Source organism: Pezoporus wallicus, unplaced genomic scaffold (assembly GCF_028554395.1).
Source record: "Pezoporus wallicus isolate ANWC-B61680 ecotype Strahan unplaced genomic scaffold, APGP_CSIRO_Pwel_v1 contig_7331, whole genome shotgun sequence".
In the NCBI taxonomy this organism is placed as follows: Eukaryota; Metazoa; Chordata; class Aves; order Psittaciformes; family Psittacidae; genus Pezoporus; species Pezoporus wallicus.
In genome coordinates this window covers 348,500-360,588 of record NW_026637727.1, presented here as the reverse complement: position 1 = coordinate 360,588, position 12,089 = coordinate 348,500, and the positions used below count along the sequence as shown (strand labels likewise).

General features: G+C 34.9%; 1 protein-coding gene across 3 annotated transcripts in view; it reads left to right on the top strand.

Annotated features, from left to right (window-relative positions):
- Positions 1–11,252, top strand: part of CDH8 (cadherin 8) — a 153,914-nt gene extending 142,662 nt beyond the window's left edge. For 2 of the 3 annotated variants that reach the window (XM_057407419.1, XM_057407420.1), the window contains 2 exons: positions 7,887–8,138; positions 9,190–11,252. In XM_057407419.1, coding sequence (XP_057263402.1) covers positions 7,887–8,138; positions 9,190–9,683 — 746 coding nt within the window. In that variant the 3' untranslated portion in view covers positions 9,684–11,252. Of the gene's footprint in view, positions 1–7,886; positions 8,139–9,189 lie in introns of those variants that run through there. The other variant, XR_008971958.1, reaches the window with a different exon arrangement.
- Positions 11,253–12,089: the final 837 nt, after the last annotated feature.

Sequence of the window (12,089 nt, the reverse complement as noted above, 5' to 3'; positions counted from 1 at the left end):
CCATATAGATATGTTTGATTACAGCTCTGCTGGACTAAAGGTCAAAGGAAAGTTTTAGAATACTTAAGAGACAATTATCTAAAGTTCAGACTTTTCCAAAGGAATAGAACTAGAATTTATACAGACTATTATCTAAAGTTCACAATTTTCAAAGGAAAAAGGTAGGAGGAAATTCTTATTCCATACTTGGCAGTTAATTTGTCTGGAGTTTTTTATTCCATCAAGAATTTATTTACTACAAGTTCTGCATCAGAGTAGTATTAACATGATTATTTCACTTTCCAAGAAATTTTAACATATGAGAATGATGTATTCTTATGCATGATTAAATATTACTTTGCTCATGATTCAAAATTCCCAGCAGCACATTTTATTTCTGCAAAGGAATACATGACCTGGAAATGTGTTTAGTTTGATATTGATTAGTTAATTCAGCAGTTCACTTCAGGCATAAGCTATCATTATTTAGGCATATTGGCAAAGAAAAAAATAATCATGGTAAAAAATATGTGACATTTTGCAATTCTTCTCCTCATAAGTACATTTTCTCCTATGAAATACTTGTTTTCCTGTGTTCTTATTGGTATTTTAAGGGATTCCAGAAAGTCCTAGTCTCTAGAAAGACAAAAATTCATTTGAGTGTTGGCTAATGTGTCATAGGAACGTTTTGTGAATCACTATTACATGTGTCAGTACGGCATGTGACTTATTATGGTGCAGGAGAGACAGTTTGATCAGTCAGCTGAATTTTTATAGCATAGAAACTTTTTTCTTTTCAACTTGATGTGTGCTATCAAATTTGATAGCAGTCATCAATCTGCTTTTTTGAAGACATCACAAATTTTTGACATTCACGAAAAGCAGGTCAGTTTGGAATACCTGTGAATGCTTCAGTGCCCATATGGTTTGACTATCATAAATCAGGCAAAATATACTATAAAAGTGGCCTCTTTTATTTTCAGATTATTTTATAAGCCTTCTACTTGAATAGAACTGTTATGCCTTTACCATACAGATTAGGCAAAGGGCCATCTTTCTTGTAAACTACTCTTAACAGGATTTTGTTTGAGACAGTTATGAAGGACAAACTAGTATATGTGTAAAATACTGCACATGACATAGTTGTGTATATATTAGCATATACACATTTATGAGTTCCCATGCAAATGGGAATAAAAATGACATGCTAAATTTATTCATGAAACAAAATTATTACACTAATACTGATGAAAAAATAGATTGTTTTTCATTTACTAATGATTGGCAGATTTATAACTTGTGAACTCAAAATTGTTCCCTTTTAGTCATGTATTCCTTCAAAATGTCTTACAGTCTGTGGCAGAAACAAAAAAAAAAAACAAACCTGTGTTACATTAACACAGGTGTATCTCTTAAAGCATTTAATGCCATTGTCATGGAAGCAAGACAGTGAGGCTTCTAACTTGGAGTTAAGCACAGTCTGAACCCTACAAATCCATTTTTCAGCTCAGGGCCTATCTAGGAATAGTGTTCTTTTACAAGGTGAACGCTGGTGGGACTATGGTTTAAGTTACCACGTCTGGTTTTTGTACTAGCTCAGAAAGCAGAAAGGAGGTTATGAACATCCTTTTACACTGCTTTTCTGATTATGAGAATAAAAATAAGATTTCAAAACAGTTGAGTTGACAGAGACCTATCCCATGTGGAACTCTGAATAGTGAATTGTTGTGCTGCATTGATTGGTCTGTTTTCAGTATGACACTAGCAATCTAAATATGTGTTATTTGTAAATTCTTTCATAGAAAGGTATGTATTATTGAGAAAATATGCAAAGAATAATGATTAAGGTATTGTTTATAGCTCAGGAGTGTAGAGTTGTCCATATCTTGGATAATTCTATTAGTCTCTAAAATAGGGATTGCAAACTTCCCTATAGTCCACTATTTCTCTGTTGTTAGGTTTGGATTTTGAAGAAAACAAAAAATACTACAGATCTTTTGAAAATCTGTGTTCAGCATTGCAAGGCCTCCAGTATTTAATAGTAAGTATTACAGGAGGCACGTACATGAATTCCTAGTTATGCAAAGAGCTGAAATGCTATCTTAACATTCTCCAGAATATTCTTTTCTAATGCATTTGCAGATGACTGCTAAATATTATATAGCTGACATTTCCCAGAATGTCATATGTTTTTTTTTCCTGCCTGTACTTTGGTCGTTTCGATTGAAATCTTGATGAGGATATCTTAATTACTCAGTTATTTCAAGTTTTCATGTAAGAATAGATACCATTTATGAACTGAGAAAGGAAATGAATAAGCTGTCCTTGTCTTTTGTTATCAAAAAAAAGCAGGGAGTATCCCAGTAAGGACATTCTTGGTGGTCTTCTATTTGTGCCAGACGACTCAGTATTACAGAGAATCTGTTTTAGACTAAGAACTGTACATGAAAAGGTATCTTTAGTAAACATGAAGAAATATATATTTCTGTCATTCTGATGTTTCCAGCTGCAAATTTTCCAATTAAAATTCTTTCTTCACATAAGTAAGTACATCCAGCATAGATAACAATTTCCACCACAAAGTCCTTAATGATTTGATCTTTCTGAGAACATTATAAAAAGGATAGAAAAAGAAACACAGCAAAAGAGCTACGTAGGTTTAAGGTTACACAGCAGGGAAGTCCACTGATCTCAAAATATTAAAGACCATGATGGAATTAAAGAAATGCAATAAAGCGTGCATAGAAAACGACACTTGGATGTAAACTGACTGCTTCTGGGTTTTACTTTTATCCTTTCATTTTATTGTCTGACTTAAAAATGCATTATTGTACAAAGGGGAAGATGAAGTTGACCCCTGCCTGATAATTTCACATCCAGATTGATGTTGAAGCCATTAAAGTCATTCGTGTCCACTAAATCCAAAAGTTGCTTAGTATTAAATTTACTCCTTTTTTCTTTTTTTTTTTTCCCCCAACTCTTCCATCCAAGAACCTCAAAAGAGATTAGGGGGTCTTGAGAACTGTTAGCAATCTGCAGGAAGCAGCTGGCCCTGTGGTAAGCATGTCCTTGGTTGTGGTTATTCAAACTACTTCTGTCTAGAAATCACGTTGGACAACTTGTAAAGACTTTCTGCATTGTCCTACTTTGTTCCAGAAGTGAAGGAGATACTCCTATAACAGTCTTTCATGGTTGTTTCGCAGATCTGCTTGCAAACGTCAGAAACTGAGAGTCATCCAGTGATCTAAACAATTATTAAGATCGCTTATCTGACAGTATTCCTTAAGCCTGCAGGACACAATATAGCTGCTAGTCCAGTTAGTACTGGACTACCATCAGTAGTTAAATGGCATTTAATTAATCATCAGTTAAATGGCATTTAATAGGACCATGGCATTTCAGTGGACTTCTTCAATCCCTTCCCCACCTAGAAGGGGCCAGAATTCAAAGAGGCTCATTTTGACCAAGAATGTTAAAGGACCTCCTGAATAGAATATACCTCACTGACTATATATATATATATATATATATATATATATATATATATATATAAACTTGCCTGTGGCAGGTTTCCTCACAGCTTTATGAGCAGAGAGGAGTTCTTTTTTTTTCTGTGTGTAATTTTCCTTGTTTTGCCAAAAGAAACATGAAAAAATAAATAACCTGGACAGCGCTATAATGAAGGATCAGTGGGTTAATTGGAAAGATGAGTGAAAAGTGATTGTCCCCTCTCCTGCTGAGCACCTGCTGCCAAGTTAATTCATGCAGCAGTGCTGTAGGTTGTTCCTGGTGAAGATTCCTGCTGTTTTGTCAGCTATGGGGAAAGTCCACAGAGAGAAGAAAGAAAATCAGGTAACTTGAGTTTATTGCTAATCAGCTGCTAGAATTTATTTTCCTAGGAAACAACTAAAATAGCAATGAGAGAGTCATTGTTCTTCACTCAAGAGTCACAACTCCACCAAGGTATATTTATTTTAGGACATAGCAAAGAATTCCCAAGGCAAAATTGAATACTTGCCATCCATTGGCAAAACAATTTGGTCATTTCATTTTGCTTTTGCTAATGACTGCTTCTGATGGACAGTTTCTTTCTGGGTACAACAAATTCAGCTTTAGTCTAACACAACAGTTTTTAGGGGAAAAAAAGAAGAAAATATCTGTTAAAAAAAAAAGGTTACTCTCTTCTCTCCTTGTCTTGCATCTCTTCTTACATAGTAATGACTGTTCTGCCATTACAACTTTGTTTACACTTAAATAGTTCAGGTAAATGTCCCAAATATCTTATGTATCTTTTACTTTACCTCATTTCTTTTGAACTTGAATTAGTAACTATTACTGGTATAAGGTACTTATACTCAGCCTAGCTTCACTGATTGACAAAAATGAGCACCTTATTTCCTCCATCTCTCCTCCTTCCTTTTGTTTTTTCTGCCCTCTTCTATTTGTCTCTTTATAATACTCTTCTACTTTGTTTTACTCTCTGATTCTGGCTTACTAGAATTTTTTGAAGTAGGCAGAGCAGCAGTGAGCGTGTTAGAAAGGTGGGAGGATATGAAGCTGTTCCCAACACAAGCAGCTTCTTTTTTTTTAATAATTTCTTCCTAAAGCAGGTGCTTTATCTCTTGCATATCTATAAAGGGCAGGGATGCTGGGGCTCAATGTATCAATCCTTTCCTCCAGCTGGGACAGAGAAGGACTGTACCAAGTTTACAGGAAGGAACAGGCTGTATCAATTCAAATTTCTAGTGCACAAGTCACTGCGTAATATAATTGTAAAAGTCTCTGGAGTTCTGAATAAATGACTACAGATGTGACACTCCTGAGTAGGATTTGTATCAGAAAGAAAGAGATGGAAATTGAGCCCCACATAGGTTTTTTTCTCCTTTGAAAGGTTGAAGCAAAAGGATTAAAAATGCAACTTATGCTGAGATATTTTTAATTTTGCAGGAGAAAGTCAAACGATAACAAAAAGATAAATTTATTTTTCTTTATTTGAAAATAAGGGGGGACGGAGGTGCAGAGGAAGAAAAATGCTATCAGACAAAAAATGTACATTTGGACATTCCGGTAGGTGTGGTGGTCACTCTTACTTTACCAGAGTTTACACCAGTATTCAGGAAAACTTAGCTACAATATAATTTTACTAACATAACCTTTCCTTTTGTTCCTTGCAGCTCAGCTAGAAATCAAGTGTGACACTGGAAGTGGTTTAACTTGCACACATGTGTGCTTAAATCTCTGACACATTCAGCCAAGAATGAGTGCAGTTTTTGCTTAATTCTAAATATGTGCTAGTTGTTAACTTAAAACATACTTGACTTTTTCCACTGCATCACAGTAGCACATATGACACTGGGTGTTGTCGGGGAGTTTGGTCTTATTTGAGTTGTCAGAATTCTTAAGAACTTATACCTGAACTTTATCTTCAGTAAACACATCTGCTTCCTTTAATTTTAAAAAGGGCACAGGGAAGGACTAGGCTATTTATTTAGCTCCAAGGTGCCATCAGTTGTGATGTGACTGTTTCCAACTTGAATAGATAAAAACTCCTGGAAAAAAAATCATTAGGGATCCTTTTTGTTCTGCAAAGGTATTACAAAGTTACCATATTTATACTGCTTTATAAAGTAGTTAATTTTAGGTTGATCTTCATGTGTTACATACTCTAAATGCTATGAAAAAAATGCTGAAATGATTACAAAATCTGCAATATAAATTATAGTAAGAACCTCTCTAGGCTGTGTAAGAATGATAGCTAGGTGATTCCACCATGGACTGCAAAATCAAAGACCCCGAACTTCAGAAGGAGCCTACCTGAAGTTCAGTTTCTTAGTCACTGAATGGGAAAACAAGCTTGCTTGCTTTCTCTTGTGTGAGACAATTACCCTTGTAGTTACAATTGTCCCTAAACACCAAATAGTCTTTCTTCACCTTTTTCTTATGGCAGTAATGAATTAATTGTAGAAGTTATCTACTGATTGATATCTTGACATAGACTCAGGACATGATAAAGTTCAGTAATGCTTCATTCTGTAAGCAATATATTTCTATAACTACCTTTATTCCTTACTAATTTGCCTTTTTACTAAGAAAGACTTATAAAATACTGCATTTAAAATTGATTTATTTTGGGGTGTGAAAAAAGCTTTTATAGTATTTGCTTCATAAATGTTTTCTCATTCTTCCTGCTCTGCATCTTTCCCTGGCTTTTGTACTTCATAGAATGCTAGCTATTTAGAGCATACATGTGTCTTTTATGTTGGGGCAGTAATAAATGCTGCACAAATACCATGGGCTGTCAGAGATGTTCCTGGTGATGACAGTTAGTAAAAATGAAATGTTTCTGAACTGTTTCATGTTTTCAAGTGAGTGACCAGTACCAAGATCAAAGTAGATACAAAGCTTGCTTCGAGTCACTCTGTGTGTCTGCATACACATGTTATCAGGCACTTCAGACTTTTTTGACTTTAAGCTCCAGAACAGGGTCTTTGTTGCATCTGTCATATGAACTATGCCTGCCTTCCAAGTCTCCTCTCCCTTATGCCTACTATATAATTCTCAGTAATTTCTTTTCCTCCATGGAATGGCATTTAGTGATTCCATGTGCCCATTTTATTGCATAAAATACCAAGAGGCTTACTCTTGTTCATGATACCTTTGGAGAATTAACTTTGGTAGCACAGGAGAAGAGATATTCATGAAAAGAGCAACAATCTCCTTTTCTAAAATATGATGTGCAGCTTGATTTTTAAACTGTCATCGGATCCCTCAGTAGCACACACACAGGTTCCTATTCTGCATGCGTTAGAATCCTTGCATTAATTTGTGGTGTTATTTTTGATGAAAGAACACAAAAAACAAACTAGTTCAAGTCAACATGCACTCCCTTAGCATATAAATCATAAAACTGAATTAATCTTTTTTTTTTATTCCACAGAATAAAGCAGGTAAAAGCTAAAGTGAATGTTTAAGTATGTAAATAAATTAAAATGTTTTGCATATTTGACATGCTCACTAATCATGATTTATATCTGAGCATCGTGGCACACACAGGATCATTAAGAGTTGACAGTAGTATGTTGTTAGATGTCTGGAATCTGTAATGCTTACAATTGTACACAATAGAATCTATATGATTGCGCTTAAGGAAAATCATCTTGTAATCATTATGATGGTGAACTGCAATCTGAGTGTAAGAGGTTCAGCCGTGTAACTTTATGTCTGGGTAGGAGGCCATATAGTCAGATGCCTCCATATGTTTGTAAAATTCAGTACCTGCATGCAGGTGCAGAGGTAAGAATGTCTTGTACTCATTTTCGCTCACTGCCTTCAGAGAACACACATTTGGTCTGGTTTAGTTTGTTGTATTTTCATCGAGGCCTGATAAATGTTTATCACCAAAAATTAGGCCTACAACTTCTAACTCATTCAGCTTTTCATTTGTTTGTCTTTATATTGCTTATTATGAAAAAGAATATAGCAGGACAAAATATTGTGCAGTTTGTATTTATAATTGATGGAACATTTGTTTAAAATTATCAGTATGCTTTATTAAATTTTGGTTATGTTAACATTTAATTTGTCTTTCTTGTACTGGTTGAGTTTTTATGACTTTGTGATTTGAAACAGTGATGAATCATGATGGGAGGACATCTATAAGGATGCATACAGTGAAGAAAGTGAGGGGTTACCACAGGACACAAGAAAACACATATGGTGCACTCATTCACCTGGGGCACGGGCAGCCAGACAGAAAGGGGAATGATTTGTATGTCACATGCTGCTGGTATAATGAGTATAACAAAGTGCATTTGTGTTTGTGTGTGTTTTCTGAATTCATCAAGAAAAAGCCATGGGTTTATCAATTATTCTATGTTTTGAAACGATGCAAACTTTCCATTTTACAGATAATACTCTCAGCATAATGGCAAAGCATAGTGGATTCAGCCGGCAGAAGCAAGAAGTGTATCTACTGCCAATCATAATCAGTGATAGTGGGAATCCTCCCATGAGCAGCACTAGTACTCTCACCATTCGAGTCTGTGGTTGCAGCAGCGATGGTATTGTCCAGTCCTGTAATGTTGAAGCATATGTACTTCCCATAGGATTAAGTATGGGAGCCCTAATTGCAATATTAGCATGCATCATTCTGCTGCTAGGTATGTATCCATTTCACAGTGTGTTGTTGCAAATGTTTTTGATTCCTGGGTGGCTGGAAGTAAGCAAAGACGGCACATAGAAGGACATACAGTCTAATGTCAGGACTGCATCTCTACTGTGCTAAGAATGGAACAAAAGCCTATAAAGCAAAGTACCAATCTCAAGTAGTATTACACACAAGTTATATAATAAACAAGTATGGAATATGAGTCTGAAAATCCAATTGGATACCTGATGGAAAATAGATTTCTTTTATATTCTAAGAGATGCATGAGTTTATTCTGGATTGCAGTGGTATAAGAGACATTACAGTTTTACAATAGAAGAAACACTGTATATCTTAATAAAACATATAAAATTTGTATACATCATCAAGTGGGGGAGAGAACAATGAAGGAAGAGACCTGTTTCTGTGCTTTGCAGCTTCACTTTATAGTTGAGATTTCAGCATAAAGCTGCAAAAACAACAGTGTAACCAGTTCAGAGATTTTTATGCACCTGTCCATGATTCTGACACTGATGTATTTAAGCTCTTTCTTTCTCCCTTACTGTCTCACTCTTTTTTTCAGTTAAATAACGTGAGTCTGTTGCAACATGTAAAAAAAGACACTGATTTCCTGCTGTCATCAGGGCTATGTTTTCAGAAAAACACCCTCTGATTTTGGAAAACTCCATCCATAAAGCAGATCATTATAGACTATGTTCAATGAATGATGATAGCTTTACTTCACCTAGGTTTGTAACTTTTCCAAAGGGAAAAGTTGTTGTCTAAATTCAAGGCTCAAAAATGGAAATATATGAAATCTTACCTCTTACATAAAATTGAGCTTCAGATATAAGCTTGTAAGATAAAACTAGAGAACTACCCAGAGCTTCTGATAAAATTTTCATCACTCAAATAGGGGTAAGGTTATAGGTTTTTCAGCTTTTTAATACCTTTATGACTCTTATTTTCACAAAAAGCAACCTATCACCTTCCATAACTGCGCTTAACATGTAGTGCTTTGATTGGATTTTTTCCCTAACCAGACTGTGATGCTCTTTTTGCAGTCATTGTAGTGCTGTTTGTAACACTAAGAAGACATAAGAATGAGCCTCTAATCATTAAAGATGATGAAGATGTGAGGGAAAATATTATTCGCTATGATGATGAAGGAGGTGGAGAAGAAGATACAGAGGCTTTTGACATTGCGACTTTGCAAAATCCGGATGGAATTAATGGATTTTTGCCTCGTAAGGATATTAAGCCTGACCTTCAGTTTATGCCCAGGCAGGGTCTTGCACCTGTTCCTAATGGTGTTGATGTGGATGAATTTATTAATGTAAGGCTTCATGAAGCCGATAATGATCCCACAGCTCCACCATATGACTCTATCCAGATTTATGGCTATGAAGGAAGAGGGTCAGCGGCCGGTTCCCTTAGCTCATTGGAGTCCTCTACATCAGACTCAGATCAGAATTTTGACTACCTCAGTGAATGGGGTCCTCGCTTTAAAAGACTTGGAGAACTTTACTCAGTTGGAGAAAGTGACAAAGAAACTTGACAGGGGATAGCAAACTTCTTCACTGTTGACTTAATGATCATGTAATATTCTAGAGCCACTGCTGTTAGTTAAAACTAATGTGGCTTTTTGTTTTAGAGGCAAGTTTAGCGCCAATCATCTATAAAATCAACTACATTGTAATGTTGAACCAAAAAAAAGTATATGTTAGGAGGTTAAGTCTTGTGGAGTGTGAAGTAAAGTATGTGGAGTGTCTATAAGTCTTTGGATATTTGATATTCACTTGACCACTCTAAATATGGGGATTTTGATCTTTGATTATCTTCAGTGAATTGAAAAGAACAAAAAGCAATCGGTGCTTTCTTAGAAAATTGACTTGCAGGGATTTTGCTGTTGAACAGTAGGTCCTGCCAGTATGTGTAAAGCTAATGGTTTGTTTCTGCATTGCCAACAAAGATCCCACCACAGAAATGTTACAAGCAATATCTTGGTTTTCATAGCGATGCTGAATAGAAACAGCATTGTAAATTCCTACTGGCTTCTACTGTGCAGTGGCCATACATTGTACATACAGTATCATTGGCCATGTAACCACAGACTAAATACATCTTTAAATATTGTGTCAAGCCTTAAAATATTCACATGTTCTTAATCCATTCCAGTGATGGGTAATAAATCCTACTAATGTGCAGAGATTGAAAGGCAGGGCTACAAAACCTTGCTGTAAAAAAGGATCTTTTTATAGAAGAAGGTTCAGTTCTGTGTTTCGTCTTATGAAAGTAAAAAAAAACAAAAAACAAACAACTGTTAAAGGGGATGTACTTATATGAAAGAATTGCTGATTTTATTGCAAAAGATTGAATTTATTTGTTTAATCTTTGAAATAAATATTTTATTGATGTCCATTGCTGCTTTTATTTATTAAGCCTGGTAATCTATAGAGTAAGATTATGAAGAAAACTAAATTATATCTGTTAGATCTTTTTCTATATATAATGAATGTTTAATACATGTACATTTTGAAAAGAAAAATGACAAATGGTTGCCAGATAAAGCAGTTACCTATCCATTTGCAGTAGCTGAATTTTAAGAGAATGCTAGCAGAAATAAAACTTTCCCACAGAAAACTTTTGACAGTTTTATATCTTCATCGTAAATCTAGTTCCTGGTGTTTTTAATACAAGCACAAACAGCTGGAAGTAAACTGGTTCATGTGAATATTTAAACTATAGACTTTTAGAAATCCACACATAACACAGTACAGTAAAAAACATGCTTATAGTTCTCCACTGTATTAGAGCAGGAACCAGTGTGTACATAATTTTACTGCTTATGTTATTAGCGTTTCTTTTCTATAATATTCATAGTGATGCACCAGGGCTCTTACACACAGCGAAAGAACACTAGAAGCTGCAAGCATACTCAATTTGTAATGCAAACTTGCCATTTAGAAGTAGCAATTGTATAATAAAACTACATATTACATGCAAATCATTTTAATTTTCTACTTTGTTTTGAAGCTATATTATTGTTTGTTTATTTACTCCATGTACTGTATCCAGAGAAACTCCTGTATTGTTTCCTACTTTGTGAAATATATTTTTATAAATACTTTTCTCGTTATTGCTTTTCTTCCAGTTTTACCTGGACACTGCAGAAAGGAATCTGCCTGAATAACCTCATAGTTTTTTTGAGGAACATAGTTCCTTCAACATCATTTATTTATTCATTTAATACAGTCAAAATAAAAAAGGATAATATTTGAAACAATTTTTGACAGTGTTTGCAGAATTAGATATGCAGCAGCCTGTGACCACAGGAGTTAACGTGTGTCTAATTCACTGTGCCAAGCTGAAAAATAACCTCACACTTTTTTTGTTACAGTATTGCTAGGAAAAACAATCCCTTCTCCTTAAGCTCCTCAGTAATATTTGTTCTGCAAGCAAAACTGTCTTAATGCATTATTCCCAATTTTGCCTGTATTTCAAAATAGAAACATTTACTCTGCTTTAGCTGTGGCATGGCTGGCTTTAACATCTGTAGTTTGTGGACAACTAATATGCTGACAGCATTTCTATTTGTATTATAAAGATTTTATTGAAATTCATGAAGTATCCAATTCATTTAAGTTACTTTGCATTTAAAAAAAAAAAAAGCCTCTGAATAACTTTATCAAGCAATTTTGGTAATACTATAAACGACACAGTGAAGTCATCTAAAGATAGAAAAGAAGAGTCATGAAGATTTCAATGAAATCAAACATGTTTATGTAACAGATTGTGATAACAACCAAACAGATTCTTACTCATCACTTGCACAAAGTGCTGGGGTGCTCTGAATTGCCGTGCCAAATCTAATAGTAGTGTAAATGGAAAAGTCTGATTCAAAACTTAGACTAAGCCAATTTCTAGCCTATGTCCCAGTCCTGGGAGCAAAGAAAGAAAGGCA